The 25201-nt window shown below is 37.7% G+C and overlaps 1 protein-coding gene across 5 annotated transcripts in view; it reads left to right on the forward strand.

Annotated features, from left to right (window-relative positions):
- opa1 (OPA1 mitochondrial dynamin like GTPase) overlaps positions 1-25201 on the forward strand; it is a 124668-nt gene that overhangs the window by 41896 nt on the left and 57571 nt on the right. For all 5 annotated transcript variants that reach the window (XM_073041164.1, XM_073041166.1, XM_073041165.1 and 2 more), the window contains 9 exons: positions 108-188; positions 4086-4160; positions 4691-4762; positions 5390-5489; positions 9234-9364; positions 13796-13868; positions 14088-14160; positions 20302-20417; positions 25128-25192. In XM_073041164.1, coding sequence (XP_072897265.1) covers positions 108-188; positions 4086-4160; positions 4691-4762; positions 5390-5489; positions 9234-9364; positions 13796-13868; positions 14088-14160; positions 20302-20417; positions 25128-25192 — 786 coding nt within the window. The remainder of the gene's footprint in view (positions 1-107; positions 189-4085; positions 4161-4690; positions 4763-5389; positions 5490-9233; positions 9365-13795; positions 13869-14087; positions 14161-20301; positions 20418-25127; positions 25193-25201) is intronic.

The raw sequence follows: 25201 nt of genomic DNA on the forward strand, positions 1-25201 counted from the left end.
GAAGAAAGATATTGATGTTGATGTATTTATTTGATATCTGTTCATTACCTTTTGTGGCTGATGGCTTTTATTCATTAATTATTTTTTGTGGATTTGACTTGATTCAGGTAACATTGAGTGAAGGTCCTCACCACGTGGCTATGTTTAAAGACAGCTCACGAGAATTTGACCTTGCCAAAGAGGAAGATGTAAGTTCTGATAAGGTTTTGTTTTTTTTTCTGTTATTGAGCATTATCATTCAGGATCTAAAAGGTTTTATATTCAACATTAAATCTCAGCGCTGAACTAGCTGATCAAAATGATCACACGTAATAAGACTCTAAAACCGTAAGACATAGGAACAGAGTTAGGCCATTCAGCCCATCAAGTCTGCTCTGCCATTCCATCATGGCTGATCACGAATCCCATTCAACCCCATACACCTGCCATCTTTCCATATCCTCTGATACCCTGACCAATCAGTAAAAATTCTTAGAGAATACCAAACAAAATTTCTGAGATAGAGATGTCCTCAGCTGAACATTACCTTGATTAACTTCACTGCCAGCAAATCTTCCAATAGTTTCATAGACAATATGTATAATATCTGATTTCTTATTTTGAGTACATAGTTTGTAAAGTATCCCATTCATGTTGCAATCCAAACCTTGACTTTTCCCTAAAATTTGCAATTGACAGTAGTTGGCTAACCAACTGAATTGAAAATAAATTGGTCAAATTGCAAGTGTCATCTTGTTTTTGTCTAGCTATGCTTGGAGAAGGTAGATACTAATTTAGTAAAACAAATTATACTTATGCTTTTTAAAATATTTTAAAGCTTGTTGAATAATAAAAGATGACTATATTTATGACGAGAGTTTTCAAAAATGTGTCATAAATGTATGTAATATGGGATAACTCCGTGAAATAATCTACAAGACTTGAACCTGGAGCAATAATAGATGGAACAAGGGCTTTTCATTACAGCTTTTGATTTAGAGGTAGTGATAGATACAGAGGCATGTGAAAGGAGCTAGCTAAATTTGATTTAAAAGGAACACTAACTGGGATGACGGCAGAGCAGCAATAGTTGTACTTTCTGGGAGCAATTTGGAAGGCTTAGGATAGAGACATTCTAAAGAAGAACTATTCTAAAGCTAGTATGAGACAACTGTGGCTGACAAGGGAAGTCAAAGGCAACATAAAAGCCAAAGAGATAGCATATAATAGAGCAAAAATTAGTGGGAAGTTAGAGGATTGGGAAGCTAAGAAAGCTATAAGGAGGGGAAACAATGAAATATGAAGGTAAGCTAGCCAATAAAATCAAACAGAATACCAAGAGCTTCTTCAGATACATGAAGAGTAAAAGAGAGGCAAATGTAGATACTTGTTCACTAGAAGATGACGCTGGAGAGATAGTAATGGGGAACAAGGGAATGATGGATGAACTCAATAACTATTTTGCATCAGTCTTCACTGTGGAAGACATTAGCTCTACACCGGAAATTCAAGAGTGTCAGGGCAGAAGTGAGTGCAGTTGCTATTACTTAGGAAGAAGATGTTTGGGAACCTGAAGGTGGTTAAGACATCTGGACCAGATGGCCTACACCTTGGTGTTCTGATGAGATTGTGGAGACATTTGAAGAATCACTAGATTCTGGCATGGTTCCAGAGGGACTGGAGAATGGCAAATGCCACTCCACTCTTCAAGAAAGGAGGGAGGCAGGTAAAAGGAAATTATAGGGCAGTTAGCCTGACCTCAGTGGTTGGGAAAATGTTGGAGTGGTTAGGGTACTTGGAGGCACATGACAAAATAGGGCAAAGTCAGCATGGTGTCCTCAGCAGAAAATCTTGCCTGACAAATCTATTGGTAATCTTTGAGGAAATAACAAGCAGATTAGACAAAGAAATCTCAGTGGATGTTGTGTGCTTGGGTTTTCTGAAGGCCTTTGACAAAGTGCCACAAATGAGGCTGTTTAACAAGGTAAGAGCCCACAGAGAGGATACTAGGATAGATTGTGCATTGGCTCATTGGCAGGAGACAAAATGTGGGAATAAAAGGAGCCTTTTCTGATTGGCTGCCATTGACCAGTGGAGTTCCGCAGGGGTCAGTGCTGGGACAGCTTTTTGCATTGTGTATCAATGATTTGGATGACAAAATTGATGGCTTAGTGGCCACGTATGCAGACAAAATGAAAATGGGGAGGGGCAGGTAGCAGGGAGTCTGCAGAAGGACGTAGTCAGATTAGGCGAGTGGATGAAGAAGTGATAGATGGAATACAGTGTCAGGAAATTCATGGTCATACACTCACCACCCACTCAACCTGCAAATTAACCCTTAGGGAATCCTGCACAAGTACTTGCAAGTCCTTTTGCACCTCCGATTTTTGAAATTTCTCCCTGCTTACAAAGGAATAAAAGCATAGACTATTTTATAAGTGAAGAAATTCAAAAATCAGAGGTTCAAAAAGACTTGTGACTACTTGTGTGGGATTCCTAAAGGTTAATTTGCAGGTTGAATTGGTGGTGAGGAAGGCAAATGCAATGTTAACATTCATTTTGAGAAGTCTAGAATATAAAAGCAATGGTGTAATGCTGAGGGCTTTATAAGGCACTGATGAGGCCTCACTTGGAGTATTGTGAGCAGTTTTAGACCACTTTTTTAAAAAAGATGTGCGGACATTGGAGAGGATTTGGAGGAGGTTCACGAGAATGATCCCAGGAATGCAAGAGTCAGTATATGAGAAGCATTTGATAGCTCTAGGCTTTTGCTCGCTAGAATTTAGAAGAATGAGGGGGCTCATTGAAATCTATTGAATGTTGAAAGGCCTAGATAGAGTGGATGTGGAGAGGATGTTTCCTATGGTGGAGGAGTCTAGGACTAGAGGGCACAGTCTCAGGATAGAGGGATGTCTATTTAGAACAGATGAGGAATTTCTTTAGCACAATGGTGATGAATCTGTGGAACTCGTTGCGTTTGAGGTGGATGTTGATGTGTTCTTGATTAGACAGGGCGTGAAAGATTACAGGGAGAATGGAGCGGAATGGATCAGCCTTCATGAAACAGCAGAGCAGACTCAATGGGCTTAATGGCCTAATTCTGCTCCTATGTCTTATGGTCTTGTGGTCTCTTGGTCTTCTGATAGCTGATACTAAATCATTCATTATCTTGTCAAAAATTAAGTTTTCTGTGATTATGAATGTGATAAATGTTTGCAGCCTTCAATGCATTGGGTACACTCTCCTTCATCCAGCTAAGCTGAATTGCATTTAATTAGTTCCATTCTTCTGTGTCAAATCATAATCAGTGATTGACCAGTATTGGCTTCTCTTTCCAGCTCTGCATTGTTAACTTTGGAATCTTTGGAAGTTGTATCCAATCTACATAGTCCTTGAGAAATTAACTCCCTAAACATAGTGGCCAATCTACCTCTTTCTGCTCTTTTAACAAGCTGCATAAAACTTGTCCTTACACTAAACTTTTGATTATTTTAGTATCACCTTGTGTAGCCTAGAGTCCCTAAAGTCATTAATTGTTACTCATGAAGTGCCATGTGGTATTTTGCCATATTAGATGTTCTCTTTATATGAATATCATTGAGTTCTTGGCATTGCATGTAACTTTAACAGAAGTTGAATGTATTTGATCCTCTCCCTCTTGATGCCTCTTTCTTCATTTTCTATAAATGTCAGGTGATCTAAAATTCACCTTGTGTCTATCGTATATTAACTAGAGAGTCTTTTGTTCTTTAATGAGTCTGTATAAAAACTTATGCCATTGATTCATCTTTGTCACAGCATTTGACTAACCCCATCTCTCAAATTTTTCACTAATTCAGCAAACCCAGTTCTCTAAGCTCTCTTATATTTATTCTGACCTAATCCATGTTGTCCTCCTTCCCTTGTATTGTTGACTATTTAGCTTTCAAAACTACTTTCTCAGAAATTCCCTCTATAAATATATTTGTCACCAATTTACCACTTCATTTCTCCTTTTGAAATACATTCCATGATCAAGTTTAGACCAATCTTAATCTAATATTTAGCTTGTATGTTTCTCAGCCTTTCTTCATTGCTGATTTGTTTTTCTGTTTTTGTCTATGCAGCTAGCAGCATTGCGTAATGAAATAGAAATAAGAATGAGGAAAAGTGTAAAGGAAGGACAGACTGTCAGTCCTGAGGTAAGTTGATCCAGTGTATGCCAATTCAGTTTGTACCCTAGTGTGTTTGAATAATACATTTAAGTTTGGTAGGATTCAAAAAATTATTTTTCAAAACTCTCAGTGTTGATGTTTGGATTTTCATGAAATTTTGAGCAATGAAATTATAAAACTTAGAACTATACATTATTAATAGAGTTGTGTTTTTTTTCTTAAGTAATATGTGTCTTATAGCAGAAAATCTGAATGTTTTAAACCTCAAAAAAGGTCTTTTTACAAAAACTTAAGCTTTCAAAGTGGAAGTGTGAATTGTACAACGGATTTATAAAAATTATTTGGCGCTGTAAGAATGTTCTTTTGACAATAAAATGTAACGAAATTTTGTATTGTTTAATCTTTAAATGAATTTCTCAACTATAAATTAACTGAGTTTGCCAATTATGGATGATACTTAGCAACAATTTCTGTGGGTTAATTTGATATATTGTTACTACTAAATGTACTACTACTTGAAGGTGATTGCTTGCGTTAACATTTTGTGTAATCCTTAGACTATCTCACTAAGTGTGAAGGGCCCAGGTCTACAACGAATGGTACTAGTAGATCTTCCAGGTGTTATCAGTGTGAGTATCAGAAAGTGTGCTTTTTCTGCAAAAAAAGGAAAATTGATGCATCTAGCTTTTGAACTTCATAGAACCAGGCTTAAAATCAAAAGTCCGATTATCGGAACTATATTAACAAAATCATCATTTTAGTCAATGATTCTACTTTAGAACCTGAAACAAAGAATTCACTTACCCTGCAAGATAACCTGCTGCTGTGAATGTTAATGAGCACAGAATTAAATGGAAAACACCAGAGGGTGCTCCAAGAGCGTGTTAGATAGGGGAAAATTAAGAAATAACTTTTTCTTTTGGCATTTCACATCCTGGTTTTAACTTTCATTTTTGATGAATTGCAATTGCTTGTAAGTGCTGCCCATAGCCATTGAAGAAGTTGGGAAATGAAGTTTTAGGTCTTTTTTGTTGTTGTTGACATTGGTTCTCCGTACTTTAATCAAAATGCCTCAAGTTCATGCAAGGATTACTTAATTGTATTGTAAGCCTATCATTTGAGTTTCCATTTGACATTTTAAGAGCCTGCTAACACTATTAATAACCAGATCTTTTATGTTGCGCAAAGCTTGAACCTTTCTTTTACAGTGTTCTGTTACCTTACTGAACTTTATGGCTTTTTTTCCTATGTTGAAGACGGTGACTTCAGGAATGGCTGCTGACACCAAGGATATTATTTTTAGCATTAGCAAGGCTTACATGCAGAACCCTAATGCCATCATACTTTGTATCCAAGGTAAGGATTTAAATGCATTTACCAACAGAACATTGTTATGAGAAAATATTGCACTTTCATTTATTCATTTTATAACGTTTATTACTCACCATTAATTGTCATTTAGATGACGTTAGTGAGCTGCCACCTTGATCTGTTGCAGTCCAGCTATTTGCATTTTATAAGTGTTTTGTTACTTCAAGTTCATATATGCTATCAGGTTAATCAGTCTTTGATATCCTATATTAATTTTAATGCATGTAATTAATCTTTTGACTATAATGTCTCTTGCACGATCACCTTAGATAATGTAAATGTGCTTTTTACTAAATGACAGGCACGATAGTACAACAAACAAATGCTACAAGCAAAGAGCTAAAGTTTTTAAATCTGTGTTTTGATCCTGTTGGGAGATCATGATGCTCTAAAAATCAGAATCAGGTTATCACCGGCATGTGGTGTGAAATTTGTTAACTTAGCAGTAGCAGTTCAATGCAATACATAATCTAGCAGAGAGAGAGAGAGAAAAAAATAATAATAGTAATAAAAAAACCATAATAAATAAAGAAGTAAATCAATTATGTATATTGAATAAATTTTAAAAATGTGCAAAAACAGGAATAGTGTATACTTTTAAAAAAGTGAGGTAGTGTCCAAAGCTTCAATATCCATTTAGGAATTAGATGGCAGAGGAGAAGAAGCTGTTCCTGAATCGCTGAGTGTGTGCCTTCAGGCTTCTGTATCTCCTACCTGATGGTACCAGTGGGAAAAGGGCATGCCCTGGGTGATGGAGGTCCTTAAGGATGGACGCTGCCTTTCTGAAACAATTGTAGGCTAGTGCTCAAGATGGAACTGACTAGATTTACAACCGACTAGATTTACAACCTTCTGCAACTTCTTTCGGTCCCGTGCAGTAGCCTCTCCGTACCAGACAGTGATGCAGCCTGTCAGAATGCTCTCCATGGTACAACTGTAGAAGTTTTTGAGTGTATTTGTTGACATGCCAAATTTCTTCAAACTCCTATAGCCGCTGTCTTGCATTCTTTATAACTACATCGATATGTTTGGACCAGATTAGATTTTCATAGTATTTGATCTATCCATCAAGAAATCTAATTGAATCAAATTGGTAAGTCCAAATTTCAAAACCCTGTGGCTTGAAATGTGCATTTTTCAACTTTTGTTGTGAAGTTAATTTATTCCCAAACCATCTTGAAATGTTGCTAGCAAAAATATAATAATTAGTTATATATCTTTGCAGACATGGAGTTGTGTCTGCTTTATGATAAACTTGTCATGGTGCTCAGACATGGTACTCTTGTCCCATTTCTGTTCTCCCAATCCAGTGAAGTATTCTTCACTCTACTTTCCATGGGTATTCTGCTCCAACATATTGACTGTAGTCTACATCGCACCTCAGGCAGACAGCAAGCTAGCACTTGAGGAACAAAGCAGTAATCCTTGGCACTTGTATTGTAGCAGAAACTTTAATCAGGCTATCTTGAAGAAATTTCTGCTAGCTGGTATTAACACATCACCAATGGTAGAGAAGTCAACACAAGTTCTTCAGTGGATCTAAATGAATATGCCACACACATAATTGACTTCATAAAGATATGTGTGTGCGAGTATGTACCCACAAAAATATTCTGAGTTCTCACCAGCCAGAAACCCTCGATAAACAAAGAGATTCATAATTTTCTGAGGACTAGATCTGTGGGTTACGGCTTGTGACCAAGACTTAGGGTATATGTCTAGGTATGACTTCTGGTCAGATTTGCAGTAAATGTCCAGGTAAGGAATTGTGAGTGCATAGAGGCAATTTCAGACTAAACTGGAATCACAGATGGACACAGAACAGCTGTGGCAATGCTTGCATGATGTAACTTCCTACAAAAGAAGATGGATAGCTGTCACTCAGATGAGCTCAATGATGCCTATCCATCTTTTGATAGGGAAAGCTATGACTCTATCAATAAGCCCTTTTATCTCCAGATGACCTGCAATTTCGATCTCTGAGGTCAACGTCTGGGCATCCTTCAAGAGGATAAATCCAGCAAAGGTGTCTGGTCCATATGATGTACCTGGCCAAGTACTAACAATCTGTGCATATCAACTGGCTGGAGTATTTATGGTCATTTTCAACCTTTGGCTTTGTGGTTCTGAGGCATTCATTGTTTTGGTGCCCAATGACTCAATGACAACAGTCTGATGGTACTTACATCAACTATAATGAAATACTTTGAGAAGTTCGTTATGGCATGAATCAACTCTTGTCTCAGAAATAATATGGATCTATTCCAATTTGCCTATTATTACAGCAGGTTAACAGCAGACGTGATAACTGGCTCTTCACTCTGTGCTCTGGATCATCTAGACAATAGGAACTTGTTATTTAGGATCCTATTCTTTCAAGATCTGGGCCTTTATTTCCTTCTGCAAATGGATACTCGACTTTATAATTACAGACCTACATCTGTGAAGATCGGTAACAATGTCTCCTCACTGATGTTCCAAACAAGTGCACCTCAAGGCCATGTATTTAGCCCATTGCTCTACTCTTCTATACATACATGGCTGTATGGTTAAGCATATTTCCAGTGTCATCTTCAAGTTTGCCAATAACATGTCTGCTGTTGGACAAGTCACAGATGACCAGCTTACCGGATGAAGCAAGATGGGTCAGCTGCTTTGAGTGGTGCTACCAAACCAATCTCTCCCTCAACATCAGCTGAACTAAAGAGAAGGGTAGGAGGGCAAATTTACATTAGTCTACATTGGAGGATTGGCAGTGTGGATAGTCAGCAGCTTTAAATTCCTGGGTGTTAACATATTAGATGGCCTGTCCTGGGTCCAGGACATAGATGCAGTCACTGAGAAATCGCACTAACATCTTTACGTTTTTAGGAGGTTAAGGAGGTTTGGTTTGTCATCAAATAACTCTTAACAAACTTTTACAGATGTGCTCTTGAAATAGCAGACTGGTTGGGTCAGGACCAGGTATGGCAATTTGAATGCACAGGAAAGGAAGAAACTGCAGGGTGTAGTGGACTCTGCCCAATCCATCACGGGCACACCCCTCCCACCATTGGTAGTATCTGGAGGAGACACTGCCTCACGAAGGCAACAACTCTCATCAAAGGTCCCCACCTCGTGGGTGAGGCCACCCTTTTGCAGCTACCATTGGGCAGGAGATACAGAAACCTGAAGTCCCACACCACCATGACTACTTCCTTTCAACCATTCGACAGAACTGTACTCATTACACTGCTACCACCTTAACCACTGTATACTAAAATGGACTTATTTTTGGTTCTCATTGTGTTTTTGTGTCTTGTAAAAATAAATATGTGTAATTTATGTTTAATATATTTTCCTTGTAAATGTTGATTGTATAATATGATGTGCCTGTGATTCTGCTGCAAGGAAGCTTTTTATTTCACCTATGCATATGACAATGACTTTAGTTTCTTATGGTTTCATATTTTGCATCATGTAACATATATTTATAAATATACAATTTGAAACTTAAAAGCTTCAAGTCCTGGGTCATAGAAATCATCAGTATGGTTGCTAAATAAATAACTTCAGAAGTTTAACTGAGGGATACTAGAATTCCTTAAATTCATGTAACTTGACATTTGCTTTGCGACCACTTCGAAAGAATTGTTCCTTAAATGATTAAATGGAAGGTATTTGATTGTTACATTATACTTCTGAAGTTACATGTTCACCTTCGTAACAAAGGATCTGTCTCTGTTTCAGATGGGTCAGTAGATGCTGAACGCAGCATTGTAACAGATTTGGTCAGCCAAATGGATCCACAAGGCAGACGGACCATTTTTGTATTGACTAAAGTGGATCTGGCAGAAAAAAACTTAGCTAGTCCCAGTCGAGTAAGACTCTTTTAATGTTTGATAATGTTAAAAAATTAAGTATGGAAGTAGTGCTTTCAATATTGAATTCTTAAGTTATTTCCATGTGTTGCAGATATACTTATTATCATACATGAATACCATTTATTCATTGTTTTAGCCACTCCCCCTTACCCATTTTATAACTCCCTTTCCATTTGTTAAACCAAATTATACTGTGGAGGTACAGTTGCAAGAAGAAGTTTGTGAACCTGGTTTTCTGCATTAATTATTCATAAAATGTGGTTTGATCTTCATCTAACTCACAATAATAGACAAACACAATCTGCTTAAACTAATAACATATGAACAGTTGTACTTTTCCTGTCTTTATTGAACACATTATTTAATCAATCACAGTCCAGGCTGGAAAAAGTATGTGAACCCTTGTATTTAATAACTGGTAGAACCTCTTTCACAGCAATAACCACCACCAAAAGTTTCCTGTAGCTGCTGATCAGAGTTGCACAATGGCAAGGAGGAATTTTAGACCATTCCTCCATACAAAACTGTTCCAATTCATCAATATTTCTGGAATACCTTGCATGAACAGCCCTCTTCTGGTCATGCCACAGCATCGTAATTGGGTTAAGTTCTTGACTCTGACTTGGACATTCCAAACCACAAAGTTTCTTCTTTTGAAACCATTATTTTATCAATTTACTCTTGTGTTTCATTGTCTTGTTGCATCATCCAACTTCTATTAAGCTTCAGGTGATGGACTGCTACCCTGACATTCTCCTGTATAGTGTCTTGATACAATTTTGAATTCATTGTTCCCTCAATGATGGCAAGATGTCCAGGCCTTGAGGCAGCAAAACCATGATGCTCCTTCCACCATGTTTCACAGTGGGATGAGGTTCTGTTGCTGGTGTGCAGTAGCTTTTTCATCCAAACATTTTGTTTCATCTGTCCACAGAACATTGTCCCAGAAGCATTGTGGAACATTCAGATGGTCTGTTGCAAACTTGAGACATGCAGCAATGTTTTTTTTTAGAGTAGTGGTTTCCTCCGTGGTGTCTTTCCATGAATAACATTCTTGTTTAGTGTTTTTCTTATAGTGAACAAATGAACAGAGACTTTAACGAGTTCTACAGATTTCTGCAGGTCTTTTGCTGTTACCCTGGGGTTGGTTTTCACCTCCTTAAGCATTTCACATTGTGCTCCTGGTGTGATCTTTGCAGGATGCCTATTCTTAGGGAGAGTAGCAGCTGTACTGAATTTGTAGACAATTTCTCTTACAGTGGACTGATGAACACTCAGGTCTTTAGAAATGCTTTTGTAGTCTTTTCCAGCTTCATATATCTCTACAATTCTTCATCTAAGGTCCTCTGAAAGTCGTTTTGTTTGAGGCATGGTGCACATGAACAGATCTTCCTTGAGAAAAGCAGGCTCTGTCAGTAACCTGACTTTGTGTGTCTTTTTTATAGGGCAGGGCACCTCTACAACCCACACTTTCAATCTTACCTCATTGATAGGAATAGCTGACTCCAAATAGCTTTTGTAGAAGGCATTACCCCACAGGTTCACATATTTTTGAACTTAAAATGGTGTATTCAGTATCGACGAGAAGAAATACAAATATTTGTGTGTTACTAGTTTATGCAGATTGTGTTTGTCTATTACTGTGACTTAGATGATGATCAGAACACATTTCATGAACAATTAGTGAGGTAAACTTGGTCATTGCAAAGGGTTTACAATAGTTTTCTTGCAACTGTAGCTAGGTTTTAGATTGTATGACTAATACATTCCATATTTCTCTGTTTTGGTATGGGTGAATAAAGATATATTGCAGCTAAAATAATTATAATCAAGGCAGCATTGAAAATTCTCACAAAACGAAGTATCAGAGGTTTTTCAAAAATGATCTGTTCTTGAACAAGGTCGGCAGTGTAAGCATAAAGGTGAATCTTTAATAATGCACACTCAAGGCTTGATATACAAATATAAAACCATCCTACCAAGTTATCAATAGCTTTCTTAGTGACTGTTGAGAAGTATGGTTAGCGCAACAGTATTACAGCTCAGAGCATTGTGAAGTTTAGGGTTCAATTCTGCTGCCATTCTGTATGGAATCTCTGTACATCCTCCCTGTGGAATGCATGGGTTTTCTCTAGATCATAAGACCATATGATATAGGAACAGAAGTAGGCCATTCAGCCCATTGAGTCTGCTCCACTATTCAATCATGGGTAGATCCAATTCTTCCAGTCATCCCCACTCCCCTGCCTTCCCCCCATACCCTTTGATGCCCTGGCTAATCAAGAACCTATCTCTCTCTGCCTTAATTACAGCCAGTGACTTGGCCTCCACTGTCTCCCATGGCAACAAATTCCAGATTTCCCACCCTCTAAAGTAATTTCTCTGCATCTCTGTTCTAAATGGATGTCCTTCAATCCTAAAGTCATGCCCTCTTGCCCTAGACTCGCCTAGCATGGGAAATAATTTTGCCATATCTAATCTGTTCAGGCCTTTTATCATTCTATGTGATTCCCCCTCATTCTGCTGAACTCCAGGAGCTGCCAGACATTCTTCATACAGTAACCCTTTCATTCCTGGAGTCATTCTCGTGAATCTTCTCTGAACCCTTTCCGATGTCAGTATATCCTTTCTAAAATAAGGAGCCCAAAACTGCACTCAGTACTCCATGTATGGTCTCATGAGTGCCTTATATAGCCTCAACATCACATTCCTGCTCTTATATTCTAAACCTCTAGAAGTGAATGCCAACATTGCATTTGCCTTCTTCACCACCAACTCAACTTGGAGGTTAACCTGTAGGGTATCCTGCGCAAGGACTCCCAAGTCCCTTGGTATCTCTGCATTTTGAATTCTCTCCCCATCTAAATAATAGTTTGCCCGTTTATTTCTTCCACCAAAGCGCATGTCCATGCACTTTGCAACATTGTATTTAATTTGCCACTTCTTTGCCCATTCCCCTAAACTATCTAAGTCTCTGCAGGCTCTCTGTTTCCTCAACACTACCTGCTCCTCCACCTATCTTTGTATCATCGGCAGATTTAGCCACAAATCCATTAATCCCATAGTCCAAATCATCGACATACATCGTGAAAAGCAGCAGTCCCACCACCGATCCCTGTGGAACTCCACTGGTAACCGGCAGCCAGCCAGAATAGGATCCCTTCATTCCCACTCTCTGTTTTCTGCAATCAGCTAATGCTCCAGCCATGCTAGTAACTCCATTGTAATTCCATGGGCTGTTATCTTGCTAATAACCTCATCTGCAGCACCTTGTCAAAAGCCTTCTGAAAATCCAAGTACACCACATCCGTTGCATCTCATTTGTCTACCTTGCTTGTAATTTCCTCAAAAATTGGCAGTAGGTTAGTCAGGCAAGATTTTCCTTTCAGGAAACCATGCTGGCTTTGGCCTATCTTGTCATGTGCCTCCAAGTACTCCATAATCTCATCCCTAACAATTGATTCAACAACTTCCCAACAACTGATGTCAGGCTAACAGGTCTATAGTTTCCTTTCTGCTGCCTTCCACCCTTCTTTAAATAGCAGTTTTCCAGACATTCGGTACAATGCCAGAATCCCGATCCTCTATCTTTGGCTTCCTTGTATGCCCTCTCTTTTGCTTTTACTTTGGCTCTGACTTCACTTGTTATCCACGGTAGGGTCCTTCTTCCCTTCGAAATTTTTTTCTTATTTGGAATATATCTGTCTTGCACTACCCTCATTTTTTGCAGAAACTCCCAGCTGTTGCTGTTCTGCTGTCCTTCCAGATGGTGTCCCTTTCCAGTCAACTTTAGCCAGTTCCCCTCTCATGCCGTTATAATCTCCATTATTCCACTGAAATACAGACACATTGGAATTTAGTTTCTCCTTCTCAAATTTCAAAGTGAACTCAATCATATTGTGATCACTGTCCCTAAGGGTTCCTTAACCTTAAGTTCTCTTATCACCTCTGGATCATTGCACAACACCCAATCCAGCCCAGCCGATCCCCTAGTGGGCTCAACAACAAGCTGTTCTAAAAAGCCATCCCTTAGCCCTTCTATAAGTTCTCCCTCTTGACGTTCAGTACTAGCCTGGTTTTCCCAATCCATTTTCATGTTAAAATCCCCAACGATTATCCTGACATTGCCCAGTTTCTCCAGTTTTCTCCCACAGTCCAAAGATGTACCGGGTAGGTCATTGTAAATTATCCTATGATTAGGGTATGGATAATTAGGCTTGTTGTGGGGGGGGGGGGGGGTTTGCTGGGGCAGCATGGCTTGAAGGGCCAGAATGACCTATTCTGCGCTGTATCGCTAAATAAATAAATTTCAGTGGTTTATTTGTTTATGCTTATATCCAATATTTTAATGGTTACATAGGTTATGAAGAATAGTTATTTTGAAACTAAGTGTTATATTTTGTTTATTTGTATGATATACATGTACAGATTCAACAAATTGTGGAAGGCAAGCTATTCCCAATGAAAGCTTTGGGTTACTTTGCAGTTGTTACTGGCAGAGGTAAGGCTTCATTGTATCTTTTAAAATATTTCAAATGTTACAGAATATTATTTCTACTGGCAAAGGAAACTTTTGTCAGAAAAGTGTACTGTTTAAAGGCACTTTTAAATTATGGTTAGTATAATCATATTTTTGTCAAGAAAAATGTTTTCAAAATCATTGTATTTTAATGTATTTAAATGTTGTGTAAACTTCTGTTTTTTTATTTTAATAAAACAGGTAACAGCAATGAAAGTATTGATGCCATAAAGGACTATGAAGGAGAATTTTTTCAGAATTCAAAATTATTGAAGTAAGATTTTCAGTTCTTAGCATCTTTCTTTATAGTTTGGATTGCTAGAGGGCGAGAGAAAGTAAATGACGGGCAAATCCTTTGCTGCTTCTAAGACCATATTCAGATGTGGACACATTCTATTCCATACACCTCCAAGATCAGCCCTCTTCCCAACTCTGCTCACATGTTAATGGTGACAAGTGGCTCCCTCCCTAATTGTGAGTACAATCAACAATAATTTACATGGGTGCAATTAAATTATATTTAGTTTTATATTTGTTTTATCATTCACAAAAACAGGACAAAATAGGAGCAAGAGTAGGCAACTCCTAAACCAGCCTCATCATTCAATATGATCATGACTGCTCTACACTGGCCTCAACTCATATTCTGTGCACCTTCCTCAAAACCCTCAACTCTCTGTTATCTACCTCCATTGTAAATGTATGTAATTAGCAAGCCTTCACAACCATCTGACGTACTCAAATTCCAGGGAGTTGCCACCCTTGGTGAAAAGAAATTTCTGCACACCTCTTTACATGACCAGCCCCTCATTAGAGGCTCTCCAACTGGTACAAATATCTGAACATCTACGTTGTCGGTCTCTTTTAGCATCTCCTATAGATCAATAAGGTCACTATCAATTTTTTTCTCAACTCCATGGAATACAGACTCAGACTCTCTTGCCTCTTCTTTAGGACAACACTTTTATTCCAGGAATTATCCTGGTGAATTTCTTTTGACTTCCACAAATTCTATCATAAACATTTTTAGATAAGGGGACCCAAGATGTACATAGTATTCCTGGTGTGCCCTCACTAATATCTTGTTTAATTATCACATTTGTTGGACCTGCCTGCTACCTTTTCCTGATTCATGCTCTAAAACACATATATATTTTCAGTTTCTATGCATTTAGATAATTAGTCACATTTTTAATCTTCATTCCAAAGTACACAGCCTCATTTTCCCATACTTTTTATTAAGTTGGCAAATGGAGTTTAATTCTCCTTAAGTCAGAGTTACTAGTTTTAACTAGAGCTTAAATAAAAGTTCTATTCAAGATGGAAATTGTATTCAAATTATAGGCAGTTACCTAGAGCCATCATGACAATTCTATTAGTGTTTGTTAAAACACTAGAGAAATGGTTTGGAAGACAAGGTAATTTGAACAGATTTTCCAGTGTTTTGCCAAGGATAAGATGTTCTGTACGGATATCCAGAATCTATACTTCAGCTTTACTTGTTAGGTTCAGCCTGCAGCTCCTTCTCTCATCTACAGATAATGATGGCAAAGCAATGTCACTTTTTCCCACCTCTCCATGTCCAGAGGCAACATAGTGAGGACTTATTAGGGAGAAGGCCTTGCTAGGTAGATATCCGAGGCCTCTTCTGGAAGTCCCTGATTGTCTTTGTTAGTTGGTAAGGCTAAGAATAGAGAATCACCTTTTGGCAAAGCTGGAGGCATTTTAACAGCTTTTAATCTTCTGTGCTATGCAGATGCATATTAAACTTAAGATTCCTGTAAATAAAAAATAAGGAATAAAATTAATTAAAATAAATTCAACCACTCTAAATGGTTAAAAGCACTAAGCCAAAATGTTGCTTTTAATTTGTAACTTGCCCTTATAACTCATGTTGGGAATCTATCCAACTAAATGGAGATTCTTGTCTTCCTATACTTAGTCAACTAGATTAACTAATTCATACGAACTGCTGGAGGAACTCAGCAGGTCTGGCAGCATTAATAGAAATGAACAAACAGTTGATGTTTTGAACAAACACCCTTCTTCAGAACTGAAAAGGAAGGGGAAAGTTGCCAGAATAAAAAAGATGGGGGGAGGGGAAGGAGGATAGCTAGAAAGTGATCGGGAAGCCAGGTGGGTGGGAAAGGTAAAGGGCTGAAGTGGAAGGAACCTGATGGGAGAGCAGAGTGGGCCACAAGAGAAAGGGATGGAGGAGGGGACCCCAGCACGTGGACTGACATGTTGGAATGGGAGTTAAAATGTTTGGCCCCCAGGAAGTGGCGTGTGGAGCAGTGGTGCTCGATGAAACAGTACTCCAATTAACAATGGGTCCCACCAATATAGAGGCTTCATCGGGAGCACTGGATGCAATAATCAACCCCAGCAAATTCATAGGTGAAATATTTGCTCACCTGGAAGGACCGTTCGGGGCCCTGAATGGAGGTGAGGGAGGAGGTGAAGAGCCAGGTGTAGCACTTCGGGCATTTGCAGGGATAAGTGTTAGGAGGGAGATTATTGGGGAGGGACAAATGGACAAGGGAATCAAAGGGGGTGCGATCCCTGCAGAGAGCAGAGAGTGAGGGGCAGGTAAAGAAGTGTTTGGTGGTAGGATCCCTTTGGAGATGGCAAAAGTTGCAGAGGATAACGTGTTGGATGTGGAGACTCATCTGGCAGTAGGTGAGGACAAGAGTAACTGTATCACTGTTAAGGCAGCAGGAAGGTGGGGTGAGTATGGATGTTCGGGAACTGGAGGAGGTATGAATGAGGGCAGCATCAATGGTTGAGGATGGGAACCCTGTTCTTTGCAGATGGAAGACATCACTGATGTCTTGGAAAGGAAAGCTTCATCCTGGAAACAGAAGTGGTGGAGATGAAGAAACTGAGAAAAGGGAATGGCATATTTTACAGGAGACAGGGTAGGAAGAGGTATGGTCAAGAAGACTGTGGGATTTGGTAGGTTTATAAAAGATGTAAGTCAACAGTTTGTCTCCTGTAATCAAGAGATCAAGAAAGGGAAGGAACATGTCAGAAATAGCACCTCCATCCCCTAGATTAACAAAACAGTTAATCAGTAGCACAGCACACACTCAGGGTTTGATCTTCTACTTCTTTTATATATTAAATAAAGCAGTCAGGATTGCTTTTAAAGAGAGTAGCAGCTAAATAAGATTATAGTTAACTTGTTAATATGATATGACTTTATTGTTAATATGGAGACTAAAAACTGATTTACATTATAAAATGATAATTTAATTAGTTCTTTGAATTCAAATTCTTCATTCCAATCAAACTGGAAGAGATGTTATGGCTGTTTTTATTACATTATATAAAACTAACAAACTTTGATTATAGGACTTAAGAACTTTTTAAAAGCTATTAATGCTTTTTGAGACGGTGATTTAGATGCATATCATATTTTTTTACTGAGTTAAGTATTGTATGTAATTAGTTTTGCTACAGCAAGTGTATGGGACATTGGAAAAAAAGTTGAATTTCCCCATGGGGATGAATAAAGTATCTGTCTATCTATCTATCTATCTCTATCTAGACTGTTGGCTTTGTTCTCAGCCAGTATAACTGCTGTTGCTGTTAAGTGCACATCTTGCATACCATTTGATTAACTCTCTGGAGGGTTTATTTTGTATCAGAGCCGCAGACTTTTAGTCCAGTTTTATTGTTCATAGTATTGTCCCATTTTTATCCTTGCCAACTGATTTTGTATGTGTATATTTTTTCCCTCCGTTCTGCTTATATATCTGATGTGTATGAAAGGCCTTCGCGTGTTGTAGTCCACTCTGCCCTTGTCATCTACAAGGGATAGAGAGATATGAACTTCCCTGTAGATGACCAAATATGTGGATATCACTAAGGTCTTCTTGAATGTATTCAAAATACCCCTAATTTTAAGAAAAGCATGCCCTATAATGTAACAGCATGAATAAACTCCTTAATACATCTAAATACTTTTGCTCACTTATAAATACAGATATCTGGGATGTGTAGGAGAGCAAAAGTTAAGCATTGGATGTAGTGGGCTGAGAAGTCTGTTTCTGTGCTGTATAACTATGATTGTACTCTCAGTAGCACCAAATACCTTTATAAAATGCCTAGTGGCTCTCACGTACGATCTGTTTGTCTTGTTTCCCTGTGTCCATGGCTTTTCTCAGCTACCTGCTACACTTTGTATCCTCTCTTTAAACCTGAAAATAAGTTTTCATACTAGCTCTTTCAAGTGGCTGTCTGTGGTTTTGTTTATTCAGTGTACCCTATGATTTCAAAGTAGATCACTGCTTCTCAGAATTAATAAGAAGATGAGTTTTTTTTAAGCAAAGCAATAGATGACGAGGACTTGGTGTAATGATAAAATCTAGTTGAGCAGTTTGCTGTCCATTGTTATGTCAACTCCCTTTCCAAAGAGGCACATATCTGTCTAAATTCACATAGATTCAGAGTTGTGTTTTTTGTGGAGTTTAACCAACTGAAAGTTGACTGTGTGTCACAATGGAACACCTATATGGTTCTTGCCTGACCAGAACCAACCAATCCATTAGGCTTACCACATTATTGGACATGAATGAGGATAATCCTTGACTTTCAGTGAACTTTGTAACAATCAGCCAAGTAATTTGATCATCAGCAATGCCCTGGAATATTGTGCAATTGTCTCACTCAGGTACTTAGCAACCTGCTTCATGGTGGGCTTGCTTCTGCCACATTGACTGCACTTAACCTCCTTTCAGTAGAATAATCTGCACATTATATTTACTTGCATATATTAGTTGAGTATAAATACTGGAGATTCTGTCCACCAAAACTAGAAATACCATTACCAGAAGGACTGTTACAATTAAAGAAAATGGTTCAACGTTACATTCACAAGGCATTTAAGGATGGACAATAAATTCTACCTTACCAGCATCACAGACATCACAGTAATTAATTTAAAACCTAGTTTTTGTTTTATAAAATTATATACCTGGAGTGGGTCAGTGGTTCATTTAGAATAGCAGCAGTGCCAATTTCATTTGTGCTTTGACTGTGCAATTGGTTCCTGAATATTCTTACTTGCTGACCCCAGTCAGTTGGAATTGACAAAAACATCTCCTCCACAATCTCCATCAGCACAGGTGCACCACAAGGACATGTACTTTACACCTTTGATTGTGTGGCTAAGTACAGCTCCAACAACAAATACAAGTTTGCTGATGACACTACTGTTGTGGGCTGTATCAAAGGTGATGATGAATCAGCGTACGGGAGGGAGATTGAAAGTTTGGCTGAGTGGTGTAATAATACCAACCTCTCACTCAATGTCAGTAGGACCAAGGAACTGATTGTAGACTTTAGGAGAGGGAAACCAGAGGTCTATGAGCCAGTACTCATTGGAGGATCAGAGGTGGAGAGGGTCAGTAACTTAAAATTCCTGTATGTCACTAACTCAGAGGACCTGTCCTGGACATGTCATATAAATGTAACTGCTAAGAAAGCATGACAGTGCCTCTACTTCCTCAAGAGTCCACGGAGATTCGCAAGTCATCAAAAATAGATGTGTGGTGGCAAGTGTATTGACTGGCTGTGTTATTGCCTGGTACGGAAACACCAATGCTTTTGAGCAAAAAAGTCTTACAAAAGGTAGTAGATTTGACCCAGTACATCACAGGTAAAGCTCTCGCAACATCGAGCGCATCAACATGAAACGTTGCCAGTGAAAAGCAACATCAATCATCAGAGATCCTCACTACCCAGGCCATGCTCTTTTCTGGCTGCTGCCATCAGGTAGAAGGTACAAGAGCCTCAGGACTCACACCAACAGGTTCAAGAACAGTTACTACCCCTCTACCAGGCTCTAGAACAAAAAGTGATAACAACTCTCATTCTGTTTCTGATGTTCCCACAACTGATGATCTCACTTTAAGGATTCTTTAACTTATTATTTCATGCTTTTTTTTTATTTCTATGTACTTATATTTGCATTTGCACAATTTGTTGTTCATTGATCCTGTTTACAGTAATAGCTAAATAGTTCCATAGGAACTAATCTCAGTGTTGTATGTGGTGATACGTATGTACTCTGATAGTAAATTTTACTTTGAACTTTGTTAGAATTTGTGGCTAATGTGGGTCAAGCAATTTTGCTTGCTACAGGCTTGTGAAAGTAGTCATGTAAAGCTTTATCTTTATCCTTTTGTGACTTCTACATCAGGTTTTCTTGGTTTCTTCGTAATTTTTCATTGCTGTCCTCATTTAGATTGCAAGAGAGAAAGAATTGGTTGACTTGACTGGGTACTTCTCATAAAAGCTGCAATTTGCTGGGTGGTTAATGGGAGAGCAGAAGTTGCCATGGTTGCTTTTGTATCAGTTAGCCCTCTCGGTAGTTGAATTCAGCTGGCTTTTGTGTTATTTTCTATTACAGGACAGGAATGCTGAAAGCACACCAAGTGACAACCAAGAACCTAAGCCTAGCAGTGTCGGATTGTTTCTGGAAAATGGTGCGAGAGTCAGTGGAACAGCAAGCCGATGCATTTAAAGGTAATCATAAGTAAGCACTGACTAATGCATTTATTATCAGATTCATAAAAAATAACTAGATTACAGTTTGCGCTATTCTGCTTGAGAACATTAGAATTAGGTATCTTTGTGGATGAGAAATGCAAGGAAGAATAGTTGTGAAACATACCTTTGAGAACAAGATTGACTATTGGAAAAGAAACTGAAGAATTGTCTTTTTTGCATACTTTTAGGAGTAGTTTTATGAAGAATAGGTAGTCTGAATTTTGAAAGAAATACTTGACAGTTCCCTATATGACTATCCATAGAGTTTCCAGGTTTTGTTCAGGTGTCCAGGGAAGTTTTACTGATTGTTTGCTGATTGCAGATACCTTATGGATTTAAGTAAAGTAGCCCAGAACTGCAACACACCCCATTGCCCACGATAGGAAATTGGCTCAAACCACGCATTGATGTAGTGTTCCCATTTAGTTCATTGAATGGGTAACTATGACAGAAAATATTAATGTTTTAAATTTTGTTTTAGGATGTTTTTTTGATTATTTTTGTACTTTTTTTCAATTATCTTAACACTTTAAATTCTTAACCTTGATTTAGAGAGATTTTAAATGTTTCTGATATCGTCTGGAATGCTTTGCATTGTGGGAAGCTCTGTCAATGTGTTCAAATCTAGCTCTGTGATACTTTTTGCAATTAGTTTTAAAACAGCTAATGGGCAGTCAAATTTATTCATGAATATTTTCCTCCAGTACCAACACTATTGTAATTTAAACATACCCTTAATAGTGAATTGCAGAATAAGTAAATAAAGGAGAGTTCATTTTAATTTTAGTGTTCTATAATATAAATATTAATTACCAGTGTAGGTAGGCTTCACTGAACCTTCAGGAATCAAAATCATTGACAGAAATATTAATTACTCATTATAGGTCAGATAGATGCATGTTGGGAAATTGTTGTTCCAATAGCATTGCATAGTTATAAGATTACATATTCAGCTTAAGATTTTTTTGTGATCAATTTAACAGTGACATCTAAGAAAATGTAAGGTAATGTTTATTTTTAAGAGAAGGACAAAATTCCTTTAAAAAAAAATAAAAAGCAATAATATATGTTTTGGAATCAGGAAGAACTGACTTAATAAATATAAGACTGTACATCTTGGCCTCCAATTTTGTATTTTGTGAAGTAGCAAGTTGGGATAGAAACTGAGTTAAGGAACTAAAATTTTTTTTAATGGATTAATAAACGTTGAAGGTGGTGTTTCTGTTACATTGAAGCCCTAATCCTTCCCATTAAACAGTCTTTCCTGAGGTTTTGCATTCCAATGAAGGAAACAGAATTCTGGGTCACGGTCATTCCAAGTCCAAGACTGATAGTCACTGGTGAAAATAAAACTGTAGCTAAGTGATATGGTGGTAGAAACTGAATTGTGGATAAAGTGGGGCTTGTAAACCTGTTGTAGATTACAGTTGGGGAAAAATAGAATATTCATGTCTGAAATATATAACTGAGATTTATGGAGGATAACTGGCTATCATATCCATGTTATTTTCATCAAGTATAAGGAATTAATTGAACTTTATTGAAGTTATTTTCCCGTAGAATAAGTATTTCATTCTTTTGTTATTTATGGTACTGGGAATGTACGCCCTTTCTATTACGTACGTGACAGAGATAAAAATAGATGCAATCGAAATGATATATTTTAAGAACTCAGTATTGATAATAATAAATGTACATTACACTGTGGTGGCAACTGAGGGAGGCAGAAAGCTAGGTGATTTTAATTTAGCTGCTTTAACTTTAAGTAAAAAATGGTGGAATATGGGCATTATTACTATAGTTCAGACCACTAGAAACATCAGAGGCAATTATCAGTCCGAAAAGGTAGTCAAAATGGATTTTGCAGCTTTTGACTGTGTAGAGCAGTGGTTCCCAAAACTGGCACAACCAAGATATTCCTGCTCCACTTTATTTACCTTCAGTCAGAAAGTTAGGTTTTACTTGATCTATGATGGTGTCATAACTTTTCCCTTTATTGATCGCAGTTGAGGTAGGACTTAATAGATTGTGGTTATTAATCCATAATAAAAATGGCAGAAGCAGATCAAATGAAGAAGTGTTGACACTATAGAATGGAACATCTGAAATTTGGATGTATATCAGCACTAAGCAATCAACCCTAAATGAGGCAATGAAACTGTCCAGGCTCCTTGAACATTTGAATAGAATACACTCTGGTAAAGCAAACAAGAACTGAACTTATTTTCAGTCATTTTGTGAAAGCTTTAAGAAATGGAAAACACTTCAAAACATGTTTGCCGCCACTTCACAACAAAACGGTGATGGTTTGTGTGCTTCATACAGCATTTCATTGCTAAATCTGGAAAGCTCCATACAATTGGAGAAGAATTTATTCTGCCAACAGTAAGGGAGGTTCTAAGTACAGTTTTGCATAAGTCACCAGACAAAATAATTAAAGCAATTCCGCTCAGCAGCAACTCTCTTCAAAAATGAATGGATGAAGTATCTGAGAATATGGAAGACACATTGTGCAACATACCTAGGACAACAGAATTTGCTCTGCAGTTGGAGGAGCCAACTTTACTAGGCAGCGAGTGTTTGCTTCTTGGTTATGTTCACTTCATAAAAGATGAAAGCATGGTTGAAGACATGTTATTTTCAAGGGGTTTAGAAACAGATACTAAGGAAGAGTAAATATTTTGGGTTGTTGAGCAATTTTTCAAAGAGAACGACATTCTACTCACCAACATTCCTGCTTGTGAACAGATGGGGGACCATCAATGACAGGATGCCACCGTAGGTTTATTACTTTCCTGAAAAAAATCTCTGCCTAACATATTTACTCTTCACTGTGTAATTCACCGTCATCTTGTCACAAAAAAGTCTAAGTGATTGGCTGCACAAATCATTAAATACTATTATCGCAGCAGTAAATACAATCAAGTGCCATGCTATCAATTATTGACTGTTTTGAGAGGTATGTATTGAGAATGATGAACAGTTCGAATGGTTGCCGTTATACACAAAAGTCAGATAGCTCTTGAAACTGCCTGAGGCACTTTTATGCACTTTTTGAAACTGATAAAATTCTTTGAAGACTCAAATGCTTCATTTAGTAATCAATTCAAGAATATTAGGCACAGCATTGCTCATTTGTCAGAATTATTTGCAAAGTTTAAAGAAATCATTCTTCAATTGCAAGGAAATGCTGTGAATCTTAACAAAGTTGAATCAGTTGTTAGCACATTTCTGTCCAAGTTAACCTATTTTAATGCAACATTGGCTGTTGCGACCTTTTCCAGTTTCCGAGCCTTTCTGAGTTGGAAGTGAAAGAAAGAATACCAGATGATGATCTTCAAGTATAACTGTGCCCACCTGGGTGAGCTGCATAAAGACATGTCAGATTTCACGATCCCCTTTCGATCCAAATTCCAGATTAGGTAATACATCCATTCCTGAATGTTTATAATAAGGAATTAACAGGGAGGATGGAGGAAGAACTGATCTCGCTACAAAATGACTGAGCTGAAGCTGAGATGCAAAAAATCATATCAAGACTTCTGGCTGCAGAAAAATAATCTCTGAACGCTGGAAAAAAGTTAAGATGTTCTTCATTGCCTTTCCAACATCATACTTTGTGGAGCCTGGTTTCAGTGAAGCCATTCAACTTCTTTCAAAGCTAAGAAACAGACTGAAAATTACTGAATGTTGGGATCTGAGTTCCTGAGGGGCATTCAGCTGCATCAAGCCCATTCATCTCATTGAACGGTGAAAAAGTAATAAAGTTGTAAATAGTTGGAATACTAATGTAAGCTCTAAAATTTTGATGGAAATTGTTTTTACTGTAAATAACTAAAGACATTTTATTTGTAGCTTTAAATAGATTTGAATAAGTTTGCAATTGTTTGTCACTGCTTTGAATTTGCTGATCCTATTTTCCTTCACTGTACATTGTAAATCAAAATTCTTTATTGTTTTAGTGTAATGGCTGGAAAGGGAGAGGGGTGTGCTGGGAATATGGTCTGGGATCCAAGGGGGTGGTAACCCAAAAAGATTTGGAAACCTCTGGGGTGGAGTATATTTGCTGGTCTGTGTTTTCAGAGTCATGATCAAACCAATCAAATTCAGCAGGGTGTATGAGTATAGGGGCAATTACACACAATGCAGAATGAAAAATGAAAGCTTGTTCAAATTCAATAACTTTTGATCTAACAGATCCCAGTGAGAGTTATGTTTTAATGGTCAATACTTTTTTTAAAGATGTTGTTTTGTAGTACTCTCAGTGATATAGTTCTGGATAAGTATACAACGTAACAAGTTCAATTAAGTGGTGCACTAGCTGTCAGTGTAAGATTGATCATTGTTTTAGTTTTAAAATGCTTTTATCGATTAGTTTGTAGCAAATAATATTGAGATCAAAATAAAAGTTAGAATGCTGAGTTGAATGGGGAGCATACAAAGCAGTTGTTTGAGGAAAAGTTCCAGTGGTCTGGACCTAACCCAGCAGATTTTAGAAGTGTATGATTGATTATTTACATCTTTTGTTAGTGAAGTCCATCATGTCAGTAAGATATGTTTTGGTTCATGGGTAAAGAAATTAATTCTATGTTTTAGAGAGAACCTCATTTGTAGAGAATTCATTAATGCCCAAGATAATTTCAGCATTTCATTTAATTAACTAAAATGCATTTTGTGTTATTATAGCTACTCGATTTAACCTTGAGACTGAATGGAAGAACAACTATCCACAGCTGAGAGAATTAGACAGGGTAACTTCC

The sequence above is a fragment of the Hemitrygon akajei genome, chromosome 3 (genome assembly GCF_048418815.1).
Source record: "Hemitrygon akajei chromosome 3, sHemAka1.3, whole genome shotgun sequence".
Taxonomy (NCBI): Eukaryota; Metazoa; Chordata; class Chondrichthyes; order Myliobatiformes; family Dasyatidae; genus Hemitrygon; species Hemitrygon akajei.